The sequence below is a fragment of the Stenella coeruleoalba genome (assembly GCF_951394435.1).
Source record: "Stenella coeruleoalba genome assembly, chromosome: 11".
In the NCBI taxonomy this organism is placed as follows: domain Eukaryota; kingdom Metazoa; phylum Chordata; class Mammalia; order Artiodactyla; family Delphinidae; genus Stenella; species Stenella coeruleoalba.
In genome coordinates, this window is record NC_137157.1 from 60,603,961 (window position 1) to 60,625,140 (window position 21,180).

Sequence of the window (21,180 nt, forward strand, 5' to 3'; positions counted from 1 at the left end):
TTTGACCTTCCTGGAAACAAGGCATGACTCCAACTCCGACTAAACGTTATAGAAACTCTTTATTATTAGACAAAAATAGACTCTTTTTTAGCCCCCTTTTCATGTGATCCCACTCTGATCTCTCTGCTCAGAGGGGAGGCAGAGGAGGGAGTGCCTTGCTCCCCACACTCTCCCCTCTCCCTGCCATGCTGGGACCTGCAGCTGGGTGGAGCTAGCAGGGCCTGTCTCCGCCAGCGCTGATGTTCTCGCGCAGGCAGGGCCATCCCCATCTCCTCCAGGCTCCACTGCTGATGCCTTCTCACCCTTCACACACCCATCTCTGCCATCTGCTCACATGCAAGGTCATCTCATGGGCCCGTCCACTTTGCTTAGCAGGCTGGGGGCGGGGAAGGAGAGCAGTGTCCCAGGCCGGTGTCCGCTCCCCGTTCCTAGGGGAGGGGCTGGATCCCGGGTCTCCTGGGTCCAGGCCAGGGGAAGTGAGGGCTGTGGGGTGCTGAGAGGGGCGCAGTGTCGATGTGGGCTCGGAGCTTGTGGCCTTCCTTCATTTTCTCTGGCCCAGTAGAACTTTGGTGATGAAGGTGACAATGGCGCCTGCAGGCTGATCTGGGTCAAGCTCTGCAAAGAGGTGACACACATTCTCCCAGGGGCTTCCCGGCTTCTTGGCCACGAAACCAAAGATCCTGGGGGTACAAAGGCAGGATGGGGAGGGCTTAGCATCCCTTCCACAGGGACTGCCACGCCAGGGTTGGGGAGGAAGGAGGTGCCTCGATGCCACGCCAGTGCCATGCCAGTGCCACGCCAGTGCCACGCCAGTGCCATGCCATGCCATGCCAGGGAGGGGCGACTGCACTCCCAGGGAGGCTTACTTGGAGGTGGTCCCGTCCGGGTTGGTCCATCTGCAGAAGGAGAAGAACTGTGAAGGGATGCACCCGGGGAATAGCTACCAACGGAAGAGCTGAGCTGGGGACTGTGGGGCGAAAGGGCTGGGAGGGAGAGGGTCACCTCCGGTCCTGAGGGTCAGTGCTGGCGAAGGTGATGCTGTTCACTGGATAATGCCGGCGAAAGAAGAGCCTGTGAGGAGGAGGGTGGGGAAAGTCACCCGGAAATCGGGGCCCCAGGGCCTGCACCCCCCCCCCGGGGGGGCTTGGCACGCACACTCACTTCCTCTGGTTGTCCGTCAGCGTGATGCCCTGGGCTGAGACCTTGAAGTGGACAATGGCTGGCGTGGGGCGGGGGCTGCAGCTCAGAGCTGCGGAGCTGGCCCGCGCCACCGCTTGGGGGCCTGTCAGCGACTCCGTCTCCACTGAGGTCAGGTAGAGCACACTGCAGGCTGGGGGGGCGGGGGGTTGGAGGGAGCAGCGGCTCTGCCTGCCCCCAGGTCTATCTCCCCTCGATCCCCCCACCCCACCGGCTCTCGCACTTTCCCCAGCCAGTGCGCTCGGGATGCATGTCACACAGGCAACCTGTTAAAAAGGCCGATTCTGTGCCTCCCCCAGATCCACAGTCAGAGGTGCTGGAAAGAGGCCTGAGAACCTGCGTCCTAACAAGCCCCCTCCCCACAGAGCCTAGAGCAAGGACTCCCTCTCCCACTGTGCCTACAGATGCAGGGCTCCCCCGCCCTCAGGGGTTAGACGCATCCGCCAGGGCCCACCCACCCACCTCAAGGCCTTTCAGTGCCCCATGTATCAGCAACGGCCCCCTTGGTGCCCAGGGGGAGGAAAGGAGGGAGAGGCCCGTACCGGCGCCCTGGCGCAGGAGGTCTGCCGCTGTGCTCATGTTGGCGGGCGCTGGGGCCTCTGGGGCCTCCTCCAGAGGATCTGCGGGAAACGGGGGCCAGTGGGGAGTGGCAGTGCTGGGAGATGGAGAGCAACCCCTGCCGTCCCCGAGGGAAGGCAGGCAGGCAGGCGGGAAGCCAGGGCCTAGGGATTCTGCCTTTGCCTGCAGTGGGTGGGGAGAGGTGGGAGGACAGGTGACCGGACACCCACCTTTGCTGGGAATATGCAGGCAGCAGGGCAGGGACAGCGGGGAGATGGAGTGCTGGGAGACCAGGGCCGACAGGCTGCCTGCAGGGGAGAGGCGAGTGGGGTCTCGAGGCACCCGGAGATACCCGCGGTCTACCTCCTCCCTCCTGACGCCTCTTGGCCTCCCTGGACCAGCCCAGTGCAGCCTTCCCAGCCCCTGCTTCTCACCAAAGTAGGGCTCGCTGGGGCACCCCTTGATCTTCACCCCTTTGGGCCCAGTCTCAATGAGAAAATGGCGGACCAGCTGTTCCAAGGGGTCCCCTGAGCGGAGGGGAGGGGAGGGGAGAGGAAGGCTTCGTCAGATTCCAGGTTCTGCTTCTCGCCTGCTGGAATTCTTTCCCGAGCAGGAGAGGACACTTGCTCCCTCTCCCCACTAAGAAGCGACATGGCCCACCCTGCCTTGTCTGGCCTCTGGTACCTCCCCACACCCCACTCCCCGTTTCCCTCACGGTTGACCATTCTGTACCTTTCCAGGGCTGGGCGCTGGGTGGGGGCGTAGCCACCTTGAGAGCCAGCCCATAGGCTCCTTGGAATGAATGACTGTCCCTGATCAAGAAGGCCCCAGGGTCCTTGTCCTTCAGCAGGGCAATGGCTGCAGGAGGTTGGGAGAAGTCTTCTCAGCGGCCGACTGAGCCCCAAGGAGCCCCTCCGCTCTGCTGCCCAAGTTCCCCAGGCCTCTGGCCCTAACAGCTGCGGCGACAGCACCCGGGACGCCGCTGGGGAGTCAGCGCACAGAGCGCTGACAGTGTTAGACCTCCTTGAGCCCGAAGCCCAGAATCACCAGCTAGAGAAAGGCTCGGCCCAGAGGAGGCCCGCTGAGACGGAGAAGAGGCACCGACTGGAGGGATGGGCTCCAAAGCCGAGCCAGAGCCCTGGACGGGGGGTGGGCGCAGGCTGGCTTCTCACCTTGGTCACGGGACAGGTGTGGCTTATACCAGAACTTGGACGTGTCCTGGACAAACTTGACGTTGCTCTGGCTCTCTTGCATAGGGGGCTCTAGGACAGGGATGGACTGAGCTTGGCCTCAGGGCTCCCCAGTCCCCATGCCATGCCCCTCCCTGGGAAAAAGGGTTCTCCCGAGGTGGCCCCAGCCACCTGAAGGCCTTTATACCTGGGGGTTGGGGGGCATTATCCGGGAGCAGAGGTGCAAAGGTGACATGGTGACTCGTGCCTCTGGCTGGTGGCGATGCCTGCTCTGGGCCCCAGGGTCCCGGCTGTTGCCCAGGCCCCAGCAGGTGGCGCTTCTCGGGAAGTGGGGGCTGGGTAGGGCCACTGATGTCATAAGATGCAGCCAGAGGGAAGGCAGGTACAGGTGAGCTCCGTGGCAGCTCTGGGGTAGCCACAAGCCAGGGCATCTGAGTAGGCACAGGGGTGAGGGGGGACCCGTCTGGGCTGTCCGGGGAGTCTCGAAGTCCCTGCCAGGGGGCGTGGCGGAGGCCGGGCAGGGTGGTGGGTACAGGGCCCCTTGGACTGGTGCTGTCCGAACGGCCCCCTGGGCTCCTCTCCTGAGGCCAGTCGTTGGGTGAGCTGGGCGGGGAGGCTGGGGAGAAGGGACCAGGGGCCGGAGGCTCAGGCCCACTTCTTGCTGGCAGCTCTGGAGCTCTTTCAGCCCCTCCCTGGGAAGCAGGTGGCAAGGCCTCTCCGGGACTCAGTCTCTGAGTGGGCGCCAAGGTGGGGGACCTAGTGTCCTGCCGTCGGGCGCTGCGGGGTGGGAGGGCAGGTGGTTAGTAGAGCCGCAGAACCCCGTGAGAGCTGCCCCCACCCCAGGCTTCAGGGTCTGCCCGGACCAAGAGGTGCCTGAGCTGCCCAGCCCCTCTGGGTACCTCTCCTTGCCCTGGACTGGGCTGCTGGTGTGCAGGGGCGTGGAGGGACCGGACAGCTCAGAAGAGGCACTGCACTGGGCATCTCGGGGAGACCGAGGCAGGGTGCTGTGCCCGCTGGGGCTCTCCCTCCAGGACACCGGCTCCGGCGACTCTGCAGGGAAGGTGAGAGGAGGGGCTGTGAGCCAGGAAGAGCCCCTTCTGTCTGGCTTAGCTCTTTCTCACTCTGTGCCTTCCCCCACCATCTTCCAGAGCCCTCCTCTGCCCTGGGCACTCCCCATCCCAGTGCCCTCACCTGCAGATGCCAAGGGTCCTGCTGGGGCCAGGTGCCCCGGCGGCGGATACCTGTCCCCTCCCTCCTCTGCAGGGATCTCGTAGCTGAGGTTCCTGGATTGGGGGTAGGGTGGGCTGCCGGGGGAAATGGAGCCAGCCCGGGGGGAGTGGGCACCAGAGCTGGGATACCTTCTGCCCTCGCCTGGAGACCCGCAGCTGTGAGGCGCCCGGCCATACGCTGGGCAGTAACTGGGAACCGCTCCTCCATAGCCGTATGTCACCAGGGCAGGGTACCCTGGATGCCCATACCTGCCTTCGGGGCACATGGCGTAGGAGCAGCCCTCATGCCCTTCCTCGCCTGCTTTGGGCGGCTTCAGGCAGCTGTAGCCGGGCACTGGGGCATGGTGGTGCCCACAGGAAGGCACCAGCAGGGGCAGCGGGTGCCCAGGCCGCACCGGGTGCAGGAGGGCCTTGCCAGCCTCATCCGCCCACCCCTCTCCAGCCTCCCTCTCCAGGCGCAGCCCATAGAGGGCTGCCGTGGGCAGCGCTAGCTTCTCCTCACAGGCGGGGCATGAGCACAGGGCAGGCAGCCCAGGGTCCTCCAGGATCACCACCTCCCGGTAGCCTGGGGCGCGGTAGCCAAAGTCCCCGTTGGCCGGTTTCCCCAGCTCAGGCGGGTAGGGGTACGGCCCCTCGGACAGCGATCGGCAGAGGCGCCTCTTCTCCACGGAGGCCTCAGCATAGCCCTGTGGGGGCCCCTCGTAGGCCCCGTAGGCCAGCCGCCTCCTCTCCAGGGTCCCCTCTGGCCGGTAGTAGCCCCCATTGGGGACCCCGCAGGGTTCCCGGTAGCCCTGGCGGCAGGAGCAGTGGCGGCTGAGGCCAGGCCTGTGTCCCGAATACATTCCAAGGCGGGGGCCTCCGCCCGCCGGGGGCTGCTCTTCATCATCGAGGATGGCCGTCTCACGCCCAGCTCCCCGGCCCCCGGCGGCCACGCCACAGCCCCCCAGGAGGCGCTCCAGCTCCCGCCGCTCAGCAGCTGTCGGGGGTGGCCGGCCAGGGGACTCGGCGGCGGGCTCGGCGGTCAGCGTGGACGAATGGCCAGAATCGCTGCTGACAGAGAGCAGCGGGGGCGGGGGCGGCTCCGGAGAGGGCGCCGGCGGGGTCTGGCGGGGGGCCCGCTGCACCTGGGCGTAAGGACTGCCATCCAGGGGCCCCCGGGTATGGGTGACGGAGTCTGGGTGGGGAGAGGTCCGGGAGGGAGGGCAAGCAGGCAAAAGGGGGTGAGAGAGAGAGAGAGAGAGAGAGTGTTAACAGGGGACAGCGCAGGAGACTCCAGCTCAGGGGGTGTCTCCTGGGAGGGGTGTCTGCCTGGGGAGGGAAGAGTGTGCCCCCCAAAACTCCACCTCCTGCCGCCCCGCGCCCCACACACCATCCACACTGTCCTCGTGGTGCAGGTTGAAGTTCTCGTAAGAGTCCCAGCGCACGGCAGGCTCTGCCGTGTTGTAGTCAACAGAGACCGAGGGCTCGTTCCGTGGGGTGCTGCCTACGGAAGGGCACCCGGGGGTGAGGCGCAGGGAGGGACGACTCCCCTCCGCCCCCAGCCGGGGCCAGGCCTGGCTCTCACCTTTGATCTTCTCTGGGCTGGAGGAGAAGACGAACTCCACCGAGGCTTGGAAGGGGAACCTCTCGTCTGCGGGGAGTGGGCAGTGAGGAACCAGGCGCCCGCCCGCCCGCCCTCACCTGGGCTCCAGCCCCCAAGCCACTTGTCTCCAACTCACCGGCCCAGGCCTCGTCCAGCTGGTCCTTGGGGAAGGTGAGCCGTGGTCCATGGATGGTACACGTGTGGAACTGGACTCGGAACACGAGGGTCCGGTCAGTCCCCCGGCTACCCCTGTGATAGCACGTCACCTGGGTGAGGGGAGGGAGACCGGCGTTCAGGCCCTCGTGTCCACTCACGTCTCCTCAGTGCTTCCACCCTGGGGACTATCTGGCCACGGCTCTGCCTTGCCTGAACCCCAGGGGGACCTCCCCATCAGGAGGATGCCCTCTTTGCCCTCCCATCGGCCTCGAATTGATGGCTCACCAGAGACTGTGCAGCTGGCGGCTCATACCACCGCCCCTCACCCCACCCCCAGGACTCTCCCTGTCGCTAAGGCCCCCTCACCATGACATCGCCTTTGAGGAGGAGAGCCGGCTCCAGGCTGATGCAAAGCTGCTGGGGACCAGGGCCTGCAACATGACTGGGGAAGAGAGAGGGCAGAGGTGAATCAGGGGCACTCGGGTACACGGGTGGCTGTGAAGAGCCAGGAGGCAGTTGGGAGACTGGAGACTGAACACTGCCTTAGTGAGAGCCCCGTAAGCATCAGCCTCCCCACCTATAAAACGGATTCTGTGATGCTATTAGTTTGTGGGTGCAGCGGCTGGAGGCCCAGCTATCTGGGGAGGCTGGAGAAACAGGGACCCAGGGAGCAGGGAAGCAGGGGCCCGGGAACAGAGCCCTCACTAGATTCCAGACGTGTAGACAAGCTGCATGGACTGGTAGATCTTGAGGAAGGGCTGGAAACCTGGAGGGGCAGGAAGGAGAAGGCACGTGAGGGGTGCTGAGTGGAGGGGGTGGGCGACAGCCCGCTCCCCGGAGTACATTCCAAGCAGACTCACCCGTGCCAGGTTCAAAGGCTGGCAGCATGGGCACGAGCACATAGTGCAGGAAGAGAGGGCTGCTGTTCATTCTGATGGAGCCGGACAGCAGACCACTGAAGTAGCTGATATACCTGGTGGGGGGATGTCAAGGAGGACATAAGCCCCTTCCTCTGGAGATCCCCTGGTGTCATCTCAACCACGAACGCTGCCCCAGCCACCTTCTCCTCGGCGCTTCCCTCCCATCTTCCAGCTCAACAGAGATATATTCCTTGCATCTAACCTCCATCCTTCTTGCTGTCTCTGAGGTTTTGTTCTTGCTGTTCCCTCTGTCTAGAATGCTCTTCCCCCAGATCTCTGCCTCACGTTATATAGCGGTGGGCCCTGACTGTCCTGTGAGTCTCCGTTCACCACGAGACTCAGCTTTATTTTTGTATAGATAGCACCTGTCATCATCCAAAACGACCTTGTCTCCTTATTCACAGGTTTATTGCCGTCTACCCCACTAGCATGTAAATAAGCCCCGTGAGGGCAGGGACCCTGTGCTTGTTCTGCGTTCTCAGCATTTGGCACAATCCCAGGCACACAGGAGGCGCTCCATGAAGGTGTGCAGCATGAATGCGAGAACCTCGGCCTTCGTAGCCACGGAGGGAACTGCTCCTCTGGCCCGTCCCCACCTAGGCTGCTCACCGGCGCTGGGAGGGCTGCAGCTCCGAGGCCACCTTGTCCTCACAGAACTTCCGCATGGTAAGGGTAGCCAGCGCCTGGTCCGCCCTGGGGAGAGTGGGACCAGTGTGGGGTCTTAGGGGCTGGTCTCCAACCTGGTCTCCCATCCCTAAGCCCCAGGGGAGGGAAGAGAGGTGCGATTTCCCCCAAGTCTAGAGGAGGCCCAGAGTGGTGGTGAAGAGAACTAGAAACCCCAGTCACTTTACTAGTTGTTGGACCTCGGGCAATTGTTCCCTGAGTTTTAGTTTCTTCCTCTGTAAAATGGGACAATATGACCATGTTATGGGTTGAATCGTGTCCCCGCAAAAGATATGTACCTCAGAATGTGACCTTATTTGGAAATAGGGTCGTTGCAGATGTAATTAGTTATGATGTTATACTGGAGTAGGATGAGCCCTTAATCCAATATGATTGGTGTCCTTAGAAGAAGAGAAGAAGAGACACAGACACACAGACACACAGGAAGAAGACCATGTGACAACAAAGGCAGAGATCGGAGTGGTGCATCTGCAAGCCAGGGAACACCAAGGACTGTTGGCAGCACCAGGAGCTAGGAAGAGGCCAGGAAGGTCTCTACCCAGAGTCTCAGTGGGAGTGTGGCCCTGCTGACACCTCAGATTTTAGACTTATAGCCCCCAGAACTGAGACAACAGGTTTCTGTTGTTTTAAGCCACTTAGTTTGCGGCACTGTGTTACAGCAGCCCTAGGAAAACTGTGGTGAAGTACAAGTGAGAAGAAGGAGGTGGAAAGGTCAAGTTTATAGTAAATGGCTCTTCTGAACACTGAGGTGGGCTTCAGAGGAGATGGGCTCGTCAAGGGCCAGCTGGAGGAAGGGTCACTGGGGAAGGGGGCGCTCGGGGCTGGGGAGCCTTACCCTGCAGAGATCTTGCTGTAGTGCATGTAGGCAGAGACGATGACCCCGAGCTTGCCCTTGCTCCCCTAAGGACAAAGAGACAGGGATGCAGGGCTTGCTGGGGCTCCTGGCTGAGGGCACCCCAGCCCTGCGAACTCGCGCTCCCAGCTCACCTTGCAGTACAGTACGACCACATGCTGCGGGTCAGCACTGAGCCACGTCTCCATGGCTTTGCAGATGGAGCACAGCTTGTCCAGCGGGGGCGCGTGCAGCTCAGGCCAGCCAAAGTCCTGGACCTGAGGGGTGCAGGAGTGGGACTGGGGCTGGTGGCCACCAAAGAAGAGGTGGGTGGGGGTGGAAGAGGGACAGGCTGTAGGGGCCTGGAGACAAGGTCAGGGGCCTGTTGGCTGTGTCCATGGCAGCTTCAACATTTCCCTCACCTGGACAATGGGTTGATACCTGATGCACCATGCTTTGGGGTGTCCCAAGTGGCGTGTCATATGGGAAAGTGCTTCAGAGTGAAGTAGATAGCAATTGCTACTATTAATACCGAGGAGGCAGGGGGTGATGGCTTTAATCCCCTCCTACCTTGGGGTTTAGGCGGGTCAGGTCATGTCTTTTCTCTGAAAGGTTGAAGAGCTGCAAGTAAAGTGGGGTCATTAGGCGAAGTGACCCCAGGCAGCGAGGCGCGATGATGCTTGGAGGTGGTATCACCCGCTGTGACCCTAAGGAAGGGTCTTTCTCCAAAATGAGGGGGTCGCTAAGGCCCAACCTAGCTCGTACAGCCCAGTCCGCGGTCCAGGTTTGCGCCCGGGCCCCGCCCACTCGGGGCTCCGCCTCCGCGGCGTGACGTCAGGGAGGGGCCTGGACCTCCCAGCCCTCTCGTTGGCTGACTGAGGCAGGTCCCGCCCCTCACCAGGTACTTGTCGCGGTGCTTGGATTGCAGCACGTGAGCCAGCTCGCGCAGGTGTCCCCGGTGTCGCTGTTCGTCGGGCCGCGCGGGGAAGGCGGCGGCCAGGATCCGCTCCGTCACGTAGGTGAGGTCCAAGTCCCAGCGGCGCTCCATGAGAGGATCCAGACTGAAGCTCCTGGGGAGGAGGCGAAGCCTGTGTTAGGAACAGGGCGGAGAGTGGGGGTGGGGCGGGCACTGGAGGCTGGTGTGGAGGAAGGGTGTTTGGCTGACTACAGGTGAGGTCTCCTGGGTCCTGAGAGTGGGTGGGACCAGCTGGGGGGCGGCGCTGGCCTGGAGAGCTTTGTTGGGGGGCCCTGCCCTGGGCTGAGGTGTGAGGCCAGCGGAAGGGGCTCCTATGGGACCACACCCCGCGCCCTCACTTACCTGGGCAGAGTGCTGCGTTGCTTTGAGTAGTTCAGAGACTTGGTGGATCCCTGGTGGATGAGATGAGACTTTGCACACGTCTTTTGTGCCCCTCACTCTAGGCTCCCCACTCCAGAGTTCCATGAACTTTTGCCTCAGAAGAAACCTAGGTCCTTAGTCCCAGAGCTGTCTGCTTCCGCCCCCCTCCTCCAGCATCACCTTACCAGGTGCTCTATGCGCCTCACAGGGGCCGTGTTTCTCCGCTAGAGGGAGATGGGGGAGGAAAAGGGAGTGGTTAGGGAAGGGGCGAGGACCAGCCGGCGTCCCTGTGAGGAATGTACTGCGGGGGGGGCGGAGTCCTAGCCCCCAGCAGGCCCAAGAGGACGATAGCAGAGGGCTCAAATTTTTTCCCACTGCCTCAGGATTGACCACTATCCACATTAGTCCATTCAAGGTAACCTCCTGGGGGCCCTCTCTGTGGCCACCAGACCTCTGGACACCGCCGCAGCCAGGTTCCTTGCCTCGGTCACCCCATCCCAGAGCATACTTACCAGCTCCGTGGGAGGCAAGGCCTGACAGGACGAAGTCACCTGGAAGGAGACGGGAGTGAGGAGCTGAGCTGCTGGTGAAATGGGCTTTCCCAGGCTTAAGGATGGGGCCACCCCTCAGCTTCAGCGAGAAGTTGGAGGGGCTGTCAGCAGATGGGCGCAGGCTGCAACTGAGGTTCTTCTATTTAAGGGAGCCTCCCCTCTGGCCTCTCGGTCCCCCACCCCTGGGCCCCCCACTTGTTACTCTTGGCTTCCAGCCCCCTGCCCACACAGACCCCCATTCATCCAGCTGCAGGGCAGGAGTTATATATAGAGCCATGCAGGCAGGCCATGGCTAGGGATGGACACTGGCCTCTTTCACTGGGAGACCCCGCCCCTGGGCACACAGCTCCCCAAAGCCAGCTCCAAGGCCCTAGGACCCCTCACACTGCAGGAGGAGGACCAGGGCACCTCCCCAGAGATGCAGCTGTCTCAGGTTCCCAGTGGACAGTGGGTGCTATCTACACCTTGCACCTTCTGCCCAGCCTTTCCAGGGCCCAGGACAAGACCCACTCAGGCATCCTGAGGACCCTTCCCCAGAAGGAAGGCACAGCCCATCCGGCTGCCAGTCTCCGAAATCCTGCTCTGACACCCACCCACCCCACCCTTCCTCCTCCTCGCTCTCCTCCTCTTCCCCACCCCCCATCCACTCGCCAGCTGCAGCCTGGGCACCGCACCAAGACAAACGCTGCGCTGTCGCTGTCTGCGCTGCCTGGGCCAGCCCTCCAGGGGGTGGAGTAGGATGGTTCTTAAAGGGCCCAGTACAGTACCCTCTCCCACCCAGCAGGGGTTCCCCAATGATGAGAAGGGTGGAGGGTTGATGCCAGTGTGGTCGGAGAAGCCTGTTTCAGAGGAGGAAGGGACCCCAGTCCCCCTCCCCACAGCAGGTACCCACCTTTGCTTCACATTTTCTGTGTGTCGCAACCTTGCAGACTAGAGGGGATGGAGGGGAGGAGAGGGGTTAGCAGGGGCCCACTGGGGCAGTGGAAGGGGTGGCCCTCTCCCATCTCCCCAGGCCCTGGAACTAGACCTTGGGACTTCCAGGACTCCGGCTGTACTGAGCTGGCTGGAGTGGGGGAGCAGGGGCAGAGTTCAAGGGAAGCGCATGGCAGTGGTGCCCTACTGCCCAGGCCAGGGAGGGAGGGAGCCAGGGGTAACGTTCTAGGGTGGGTGCGGGTGAAGAGGAAGCAAGGGAGGAAAGCCTCCAGTCTCAGGTGACGTGGGAAGGTGATTTAGAGTACTGGGTCTCCTGGGGTGCTGGGGGAGCAAGGGCTGTTTGGAGGGGACGCAGTTCCTCTTGGCTCCCACGTGGCCCAGCCCAGGGGCAGCACGCGCAGTACGGGTTCTGTTCTGCGGTCTGCCTGCTGGGGTTGTGCAACCCAGTGGTGCTGGGTGATGCTCGCAGAGTCACAGCATAGGGCAGGGCGCCTCACCTCGGCATGAGACGCCTGTCCCATCGATGGTCACCTTACACACTGCACAGACCGGTGGTTTCTTCCGGAAAACCTTCTCCCGGAAGCTATGTGGCTCAGCTTTCCTAGGCTAGGTGGAGGGACAGACAGACAGAGGTGTCAGTTCCCACGGGCCCATCTCCAGGACCAGGCCGGGGCCCGAACACTGCACAGTTTCTCTCTTCCATCCCAATAAAGCCCCCAAACTCGTAGAATGCACTTGGCCACAGCTGTTTCCGGGCAGTTGTAGGGCTTGTCCTAGACAATGCATAGAACCTGGCCCCTTGCGTCACCCTAGCTGGGTCAGCTCCTCCCCAAGGGATCACTTAGGCCCCTCACGTGGCCCTGGTGTGTGATACCCTTGCGGTCACTGCCACCCAAGCCCTAGAGCTTCCGTCCTGGTGTGGGGGGGATGGTGCTCCTTGACTCTGCTATGAAGACAACCTGTTTCTCCTCCCATCTTGCCCTCCCCAGCTGGAGGCTTCGGTAGAGTGAGCAGGGAGGGGCTCAGACATGAATGTACGGTGTCAGTCACACAGCACCCAGACTGACCCGGCAGGAGGGCCTCAGCCAGGCCTGCTCCCCTGGTCCCGATGTCCCAGTCCTCCAGGCGGCTGACACGCCCTCCTCCCCCTAGTGTCAGAACAACATGTTTACTCATTGTGCACCCAGGCGGCAGGCAGCAGTTGTGTAAGGAGGGGGCGGTAACGCTCAGAGGGAGAGGCAGATGGAGGCATGACTTGGAAATATTTCGCTGCCTTACTGCTCCGGGATGTAGTAAGTGCCCGGGATGTAGTAAGTGTCCCGTCACTTGAGGAGGTTCAAGTGGGATTCCAGCGTTGGAGGGGGAGAGGGTGGAGCAGATGCTCCTGGGCCCCTCCCCACCCAGAGTGCAGTGAGCGGGGAGGCTGGGATGCCCCCTATGGCCCAGGCCTACCTTGTCCCATCCCTCCCATCCTCTGGGGACCATTTGCTTCCTTGCCTCTTCTCTCTTCTACCTATTTTTCTCCTTCTCTGGCGTTCAAGTTCCTGCCTCCCTCCCCCATTGTATTGTCTCATGTTGCCCTGAGATGCTTCTTTTGGGGTGAGGCTGAGAAAATGTGGGGAAAGGCAGTGAAGGGGCCTCCAGGCCCCTCAGCCTGGGGATGCAGGCAGCACCTCTGGTCTCTTGGCTGTCCCTGAAGCTTCTGGATTAAACCCAACTTGAACTCTTCTGGGCTGGACCAACTCTGCCAGACCCACTAGGAAGCCTGGGTGCATTTGGGCATTAATGGCGCACACAGGTGATAGCAGTGGAAAGCCAGTCAACTCCCCCCGCTTGTCTAAAGCACTCCTGAGACCTGGCCGCCTCCCTCCCTCCCTTCCTTCGCCACCCCCATCCCATCTCCCTCAAACTTCTCAGCTTAGGGACGTCCTCTCTGGGGTTCCAGAATAGTACCCAGGAAGGTCCTACGATGATGTATACCTTCCTGGGTGCAGGGCTGGCCTGGGCTAGGGCAGGGAATGTGTCAGGGGAGCTGAAAGGGACACCAGGTTTTGCTCTAACCCTAACGTCTGCTGCTCACGCCACAGCCAGACTGGCCACTCCAGAGCGATAGCGTAACGAGGGGATGCGAGGGGATGCGGGATAAGGGGAGAAGGCTGAGGAAGCCGAAACTAGGAAGGGGGTCTGGCCTGAGTCCTGGCCCCCTCCCCCACTGCCCACACCTCCGCCCCTGCCCCTCCTCTGTCCAGCCAATGGGCCCTCCTACCCTGTTGGTGGCCCGGCTGCTGTCCCTCCTCCCCAGGGCTCTGAGCAGCCTCTCCACTGGGCCGCTGGACTTCATGGTGTCCGGCTGCCTGGGGTGCCGGCCGTGGGGCCCGAACAATGCTGGGGCCTGGCCCGGGGCTTCCTGGAAGCGGCCTGGCGGAGGCAGCCACTTCCCCTGGGTGGAGAGTAGGCTGTCTGGCTGGTGTGAGGAGAAGCCCAGCCCTGGAAGTGGAGGGGAGTGCAGGCGGGAAGGGGGCAGGTCGCTGCTCCAGGAAGTGGGGGCGGGTGGGGGGGGTAGGAAGTGGGGGAGGCCAGGAGATCAGATTCCCAGGATCTACCCTGCTGGGAGTGTCAGCCCAGGATCTTTTGCCCCCAGCCCACCCTGCTCTGGAGCTGCCCCATGCCCAGGGATCTGCCCTATCCAGGCATCTGTGGGATCCTGAGATCCAGCCCCTAGTGGGGCGGGGCAGGGGCGGGGTGGGAATTTAGGTCTCAGGGCAGGGCTCAAGGGCCAGCGGGGAACACCGCGTCCCAGCCAGGCCAGCCTCCCGGCCTGAACTCTCAGGCTCTCTGGGGACTCTGGTGGGGGGAGTGGGAGCTGGGAATTGCCACCCCAGCCAGCTCAGGACTGAAGTGCATCCTGAGGGTTAGGGAGAATGGGACTGAGGGCCAGCTTCCTGCCTCAGTTTTACCAGTTGTGAAGAAATAGGAAAAGGAGAACGTGCACTGGCCCCCTGCCCCCACCATCTACACTGGAAGGTCAAATTCCAGCCAGAGTCCGCTCTGCGCACAGGAGCGAGCCATTCTCCTGCCCCAGCCCGAGGCATTTGGGGCCCTTCTCCTGAGAGCTCCCCAGCTGCTCTGCTCCTGACACAGTACCCTACTCACCTATTCTCTGGCTTGTTTCTCTCAGGTCTCTAGCTCTTTTGAGCCTTGCCACCCCAAGCTCTAGGTCTGGGCCCCCCCCGCCCCCCCCCCTCCCGAGCCTGAACGCTACCTTCATGGCTCTCCCAGCTCCGCTCTCCTTCCTCAGCAGCTGTCCCAGGGCCCGAGAACCGGACAGGAGGCCCCCCTCCCAACACATACTCCACGCCCCTCTGCGGGCCTCCTGCCTCCCTCCTGGGAATGCGGCCAGCTTCCTGTCCCGGAAGTTAAGGGAAGGAGGTGGATTGGGGCCTTGGAAAGGATGGGGGGGAGTAATCTTCCGAAAGTATAAGGGGTTAATAGCCTGGGGGTCCTCAGCCCCAAGCCTTGGACAGCAGCTCCCCAGAGCAGTCCAGTGGAACAGTCCAGTGGCTTGAAAGAATGTGCAAACGTGCGTGTCCCGCCCCCATTTGCAGCGTATTACTGAATGTCCCAGGGCTCTGGAAGCTCCCCCAGCTCTGGCTTCTCCCACCAGGTCCTCCTTAACCTTCCCTCTCCCTCCCTCGAGCCCATCTGGGTTGGTCTAACCCTGCCGCTGCTGCCGGGATGAGCCCAATCAGGACACTTCCTTGGGCTGCCTGGACTGGGTTTACCCTGAGGCTTCTCCCTTGAAGCTCTAATTCTCCTTCCAGGTCAGGAAGTCTGCCCCCAGGGTACCTTAGCCAGAGGGAGGCCTAGCCTGTAACTGGAGAGGGGCACTGGCTCTGCAACACACTCCCACCCCACCAGCCCTGGCTGGGTCCCAGGACATTCCAGGCCCCTGGCCAGTGTGGGCAACCGGGCCTGGCCTGGTGCAGTCCCCAGCCCTGCTGGGATCAGGAGAGGTGCTGTGGTAGTGGTGGGATGGCCCTTCTCCCCTCCTATTACCGTTACCCTGGCCAGGACCCCTCCAGCAGGCTTCTCTCTACTCCTGCTGACTCCCGAGGCTGAAAGTCCCCTCACCTGGCAACAGGTCCCCAGACCTTCTCTGACCCTCACTCCTGTCCTCGTGGGTGGCTCACTAGCCCCCATGTTGGGTGGCCAGGGAAGCATGGCTTTGAGTCCCTCCCCACCCTGTGGAGCACCTCTGAAGTGAGATGGGATGGGAGAGCGCTGAGCCTTCAGGCAGTGCTGAGAGGAAAAGCAGCTCGCTGGGGCAGGCCTGGGAAGGCCAGGCCAGACCCCTGGGACCCTCACCCTCCTCCCGCCTGGAACTTTCCAGAGCCCGTCAGTCTGTCCCCCAGCCTGGCCTCCTCTTACTTCCCAAGCCCTGGGTTTGTTTGGAGAACCCCCTCCACCCAACACTCCCCCTTCCTGGAAATAGCTGTGGTTGGATGAGCGGCTGGGAGCCCAGCCGCGAGGAGGGGTGAGGCCCAGGGAAGGAGACAAGGAGGGAAGGCGGAGTGTGCGAGTGTGCCCAGGGTGACCTGGAGAATTGACGGTGGAAGCCGAATCTGCCTCGGTTTCCCCAGATGTGAAGTAAAATAGCAAAACCCTGACTCGCACTCTCCCCGGCCAGTTCCCGCCCAGGTCCCGGGCCTGCAGGGGCGGCGCGAGCGCGTGCGTGGCGGGACGGAGCGGCGGCGTGTGCGCCCGGGACGGGCGAAGGCGAGACGGCCGGGCCGGGGAGTGACCGCGGGCCGGCCCCGCCCCCTGGTCACCTTTCCGGCCTCCGGGCCCCGCCCGCTGCCGTCCCCGGCCCCGCGGCTCCCGACCCCCGGCCCAGCGCGCCCGCCCCGCTCCCCGCGCCCCCTCGCCCCACCCGGTGGCCCCGCGCCCCCTGGCGACCGCCCCCGGCACTGCCCGCCGGGCCGTGACGCACAGGCCGCCGCCCTCCTGCCCGGCGCAGCGCGGCCACTCACCTGCGGGGGGCGCCCGGCGGGGCGGGGGCGCGGCGGGGCGGGGCAGCAGCAGGGGGAGCCCCCGGGCCAGCCCATCTCGTCCGGGCCCGCGCCGAGCGGACGCGGAGGAGACGGGGCGGGCGCGCTGCGCTCGCCCCTGCCGCTCCCTGCGCCGCCCTCTCCTCCCTCCCGCGGGCTCCTCTCCCTCCCTCTCTCCCTCCTTCCCGGGCTCCAATCCCCACGTGCCGCCCGCTCCCCGCCCCTCGTCCTTCTCCTTCTTCCTTTTCTCCTCCCCACCTTCTCTGGCGAACCCACGCGCCCAGGAGCTGGGAAGGAGGCATGCGGGGACTGGCAGAGACCCTTGGAGATCGGAAGAGACAGAAATGCGGGGAGAGATTTTGGGAGAGGTGGACGCGGAGAACACAGGGACAGGAAAATCTCAAAGAGTCCGGAAGAGACTGACCCAGAGGGACACAGGCAAAAAAACTTACGAGCCAAACAGACGCAGAAGAAAAGGTGGACACAGGTCCAGAAGGCACTAGAAACAAGGGTGCAGAGGACTGCCTCGGCCTCTCTCAGTTCGGCCCCTCCACGGGAATGCGTTTGGGAGTGGGCCTGACCCCGAAATCAGGGGCCACCTGCGGCCTAGCCTAGTGGGGCTAGCGCCACCTACCCACCGGGGCTTCAAACGAAGGCATCTGGTATCACTTATGTCCCAAGTCGCTGGACGCACTCCTCTGGTCCTCTGCCACGGGAGACTTCTCGAATGCCACCTAGTCTGCCCCAAAGGACTCACAGCTGAGGACCTTCAGGTCAAGTTCAACCTCCCAACCCCACGCCTAAGCTGCTCCAGTCGGCCCAAACATCGCCCTGCTTTGGACCTGGACTGTCATTCCTGTTCCCTAGGATAATTCTATTAAAGTCTTCCTCTCATTTAACTCAAGTTCCAGGCTTTCCAGTGGACATGGAAATTTATTCTGTGGTCTAATCTCATTCACTTCTTTTGCAGTGTCTGGATCTGGTACTGGATAGGAACTTCCTGGAGCTGAGTTAATGGGCTGTGGGGCTGGTTTGAGTTGTGCCACCCTGGAGGGGAAGGTAGAGGGAAAGGATGTCTTTCTAGAAGCTCAATCAATCTATTCCCATTCCCAGGTTCCCCAGTGTTCTTTAGCAGTGAGCACTTCCTGACACTTTCTCCCTCACCCTCCCCACTGGATTTTCCATGATGAAAACTGGTGGGGGAGGGGGGCAGGCGGATTCTGAGGAGCCGGTGCCCAGACCTCAATGCCCAATACCTGCTCAAGGCAGCCAGTATCGCCCGCGCTAAGGCCTTCTATCCCTCCCTGTCTCCTCTCTCAGCTGGGTCTTTTCTGTGCTCATCTAGCCTTTGGCAAAGGCTGAGAAGTCTGGTTCTGATTACGAGGGAGTGGGGCACCTGATGCTAATCTGGCGGCAGGGAAGAGGCTGGGAAGCTGCGGATGGTGACAATGCAGGTCCCCCAGAGACTGGCATTTGGGAGGGGTAGGTGTGGCTGGGACCGGGGAGCCTTGATCTTACTGCTCTTGACTGAGTTGGTGTCCAATAGGCAGAGATTAGAGCGGCAGGAGTCACTGGGATCTGGAGGAAGGGCTGGGGGCCAACGGAGCGGGGGAGGGAAGAGGTAGGGAGGCACTGGGAGAAGGTGAGAGGCCAGAGTCTGGAGAAGGCCAGAGGAGAGAGGAGAACCACGGGGATCAGAGGCTACTGGCGAAGGGGCAGGGCTGAAGGTCGTTCTGTGTATTTTGGTAAGATTTGATTATGTAATCGAGATAGCCAAGATAGGAAAATTCACTCCGTTCTTTGGAGCCTAAGTCTACCTCTTTTAAAATCTTGCTCTTTCCAGAGTTCATTAGGGTCTTTGGCTGGGCCCTGGGATGCACGCCAAAGGGTAGGTTTTAGAGGTACCAAAGGAGAGACTGGGACCCAGAGAAAACGTACTTGACTGGATCCCAGAATGATGGGAGGGCCAGAGCCTCACACTCATGCTGGTATTGCTGCCCCTAAGAGGAAATTTTTTTTTTCAAACCCGGCCCCTCAGCAGTGAAAGCCCCGACTCCTAACCACTGGACCGCCAGGGAATTCTCGCTAAGAGGCACTTCTGAGGTTCCAAGGAATTGGGGGAGGGTCGTAAGATGGGTAGCGGAACTTCCAGCCCAGACTTGATTCCTGCTCTCAATGTGGGGACGGCGGAAGGGGGCTGAAGGGGGGAAGCTGATGAGGAAGGTTGAGAGTGAGAAAATATAGAAGGTGGCTTGGAGGGGGTGAAATTATAATGGGTGGCACGTGGCACATAGGGCCAGCCAGGCATCCTGACTACCAGCTCAGAGCAGAGGGGACTTTAGAAAGGAAGGGGAAAGGGAGGAGAAAAGCAGGATCATGTTAGTGAAGGTGAAACAAGTTGAGCAACACCCTCTGACCCTTCATGCAGGGTTTCTTACCTTAACTATGCAGGGGGCAGCCCATCCTGGCACGGAAGGCTGAACCCCCTCTTCCCTGGTCTGGGGTGATCCCATGCCTGTGACTGAGTGTGCTCAGATCCTGGGGGTGGGGGACTATAGGAGAGCATTGAGGGAGTAGGCTGGTCTGGCTGGAAGAGGTCAGGGGAACTTCAGGGGAGGGTTTGGGCTCTGGGAACCAGGAAGAGTGGGGGAAGGGGAAGAGCTGTCTCCAGAGGCAAGATCTCCTAGCTGAGGACAGAGGATATATTGTCCAGCTGGGAGGTTGCTGCAGCTGGGCGGGGAGCTGCACAGCTCGCCTCTTCCAAACTCTTTCTTTCTGCTGAGGCTGGGGGGTGAGGGAAGGCACGTCTTCCCTCCACACTTGTGGCCCTGGGGGCTACAAATTGTTGCTGAGAAACAAGGTTTTATTTGAGAAATAATGCTTCCCAGGAGCAGATGTGTATGTAGCTCTCCCACTTCCTGAGAAACCAGATGCTGTGAGCTCACTTAGCGCTCGAGGTGACGCCCTCAGCACTAACTGGGACCCTGCCTTGGGATCCAGAGCCTAGTGTTTGACTCTGTTTAGAAGAAACTAGGCCGTGTGGATTGGAATACACGAGGGACCCGACCAGACTGAAGTTGATGCCAAACCTGCAGCCTCTGATGGCTCAAGATTTACGTAGGTTGACAGGGCTGACCCATCCTGGGACCCGTTTCCACGGCTGGGCTTCTGAAAGAGTCCACACATTCTTATGACTGAGGATGGGGGCCATACCGGTGCCTACCTTTCCCTTGAACTTGAGTACCCTGTTGGGCCATAGTACAGGGAGTTTTCCTCCCTGCCTTTTCTGTGCACAACCAACATGAACCTCTTTCCGGTCAGCCTTTCCTAGCTTCACCCTTTTTTCCATCATCATTTACCAAGACCTCAGTATTACACAGTGAGGGGAGTGGCTTGAAATGAAGGCTTTGGAGGATGTGACTGAGGCTGCTGCCTGCGGTGGAGCTGCAGTATGCAAGCGCTGCCTTGTAGGCTGTAGGTACAGGTAGCCTGGGCCGGAGCTTTTCCTCCCTACCCACAGGGATCACAGCACACCAAGCCACTTATTGCTCGACTTCAGAAGTCAACGCACCAGCAATAAACTACAAGAGCAGCTGCTGCTGCAGTTGGCCCAGGAAAGCCACCTGTGTCACTGTGCTTCCATCTCCTTACACCTCCCGCCCCACACTTCCTCTTGGCTCCAAGTCCCCAAAACTGTCGACTGAGGTTTCCGTGGCTTTCTGTGCTCCCACCCCCTTGTGACCTTAAGGATTCTCTGCCACTGTTCTAACCTCTTTCCTGCCTTGCAACAATGAACAGTCTGTCCCTAGCTGTTTGGAAAATTCCCGCTGCCTGTGCATTAAAAGTGGCCTCAGTTGTAACCCACACCACGCTGTCAACCGTAACTCCACTCTGCCTGTGTGGTATAGCCTAGGACAGCAGACACATCACCTCTCCAGACTGAACGGTGGAGGTTTATGGAGACACCCCCTCAAGGACATGAGGACTTATCCCTAGAGTTCCCGCTTAATCTTATGACTAAAATAAACGGTACAGGAAATGGAACACAGATACTCTCAAGTATTAAAGGTAAACACCAGGTAAAAACAGAGGGGAGGGCTTCCCTGGTGGCGCAGTGGTTGAGAGTCCGCCTGCCGATGCAGGGGACACGGGTTCGTGCCCTGGTCCGGGAAGATCCCACATGCCGCGGAGCAGCTGAGCCCATGAGCCATGGCCGGTAAGCTTGCGCGTCCAGAGCCTGTGCTCCGCAAATTCCCAGTTCTGGGGCCTCAATCAACAGATTCCTCTTGTACTCCCACCCTCCACCTGCATAAAATGGTATCCAATACTGAGAGGGAACTTCAGAAAGGGGTGTGTGTGTGTGTCTGTAGAGCAGAGTATCAATAGGGAGTGGAATAGTGTGTGTGTGTGTGTGTGTGTGTGTAGAGCAGACTATCAATAGGGAATGGAATAAAAAACACAGCATGAGGCATGCACGCCAAGACACTTAAGCATTAAAGTGAACTTTAAAGATCAGATTTATTTGGAGAAAACAAAAAACCCCACAACCTAAAGGATGGGATTTTACATCTCAAGACATCTCCCAGGTATTAAGTCTACAGATTACAAATCATTTTCATAGAAGATATTTTTGTACAAATTTTACATGTATTGAGGAGCGGGTCATAAATCCCTGTTTGTTTTAACAGGGTGGCAGGGTAGAGGAATGGGGGAAAAAACAGCTTTTTTGGACACATCTATTTGGAAGCAGACATGAAGAGGGCAAACCCTACTTTTTCATCATCTATAGCAAATGGTTAAAAAAAAATACCCTCTCAACCTTGGGTATCTCTAAAAGCCACTTCCTAGCTACTACCCACTCCAAGCCAATTATTTAAAGTTACTTCACTTGGTATGTCTTTTATGTCCACTGGGTAAATGATTCATTATGCTCACTGCTGCAGCACTCATAAACCAGCACCCCT

At 60.7% G+C, this 21,180-nt stretch overlaps 1 protein-coding gene across 8 annotated transcripts; it reads right to left on the reverse strand.

Moving 5' to 3' along the window:
- Positions 1 to 40: 40 nt before the first annotated feature.
- Positions 41 to 17,201, reverse strand: TNS2 (tensin 2). 8 transcript variants are annotated; one of them, XM_079936744.1, is made up of 30 exons: positions 16,199 to 17,201; positions 13,435 to 13,608; positions 11,666 to 11,774; positions 11,128 to 11,165; positions 10,197 to 10,235; positions 9,870 to 9,908; positions 9,667 to 9,716; positions 9,247 to 9,418; positions 8,919 to 8,969; positions 8,504 to 8,626; positions 8,352 to 8,416; positions 7,442 to 7,525; positions 6,773 to 6,885; positions 6,618 to 6,678; positions 6,279 to 6,354; positions 5,893 to 6,022; positions 5,739 to 5,804; positions 5,544 to 5,657; positions 4,137 to 5,348; positions 3,845 to 3,995; positions 3,133 to 3,722; positions 2,928 to 3,017; positions 2,488 to 2,613; positions 2,190 to 2,282; positions 1,986 to 2,063; positions 1,740 to 1,817; positions 1,162 to 1,330; positions 1,003 to 1,071; positions 867 to 896; positions 41 to 680 (listed from the first exon to the last, which is right to left on the reverse strand). In XM_079936744.1, exons 1-30 carry the CDS (start codon positions 16,271 to 16,273, stop codon positions 542 to 544), a joined length of 4,404 nt encoding a protein of 1,467 aa, XP_079792870.1. In that variant the 5' UTR covers positions 16,274 to 17,201; the 3' UTR covers positions 41 to 541. The 8 variants fall into 8 exon arrangements, with proteins under 8 accessions (XP_079792870.1, XP_079792866.1, XP_079792864.1 ...); XM_079936740.1 differs by lacking the exon at positions 13,435 to 13,608; XM_079936738.1 differs by lacking the exon at positions 13,435 to 13,608 and having other exon boundaries at positions 9,247 to 9,436.
- Positions 17,202 to 21,180: the final 3,979 nt, after the last annotated feature.

Excerpts from the sequence above, each read along its gene's own strand:
- TNS2 (XM_079936744.1), bottom strand. The coding sequence starts at position 16,273 with ATGGGCTGGCCCGGGGGCTCCCCCTGCTGCTGCCCCGCCCCGCCGCGC. Across the intron at positions 3,018-3,132 it reads TAATGCCCCCCAACCCCCAG|AGCCCCCTATGCAAGAGAGC; the intron begins GTATAAAGGCCT and ends TCCCTGTCCTAG. Across the intron at positions 681-866 it reads CCGGACGGGACCACCTCCAA|GATCTTTGGTTTCGTGGCCA; the intron begins GTAAGCCTCCCT and ends TTGTACCCCCAG.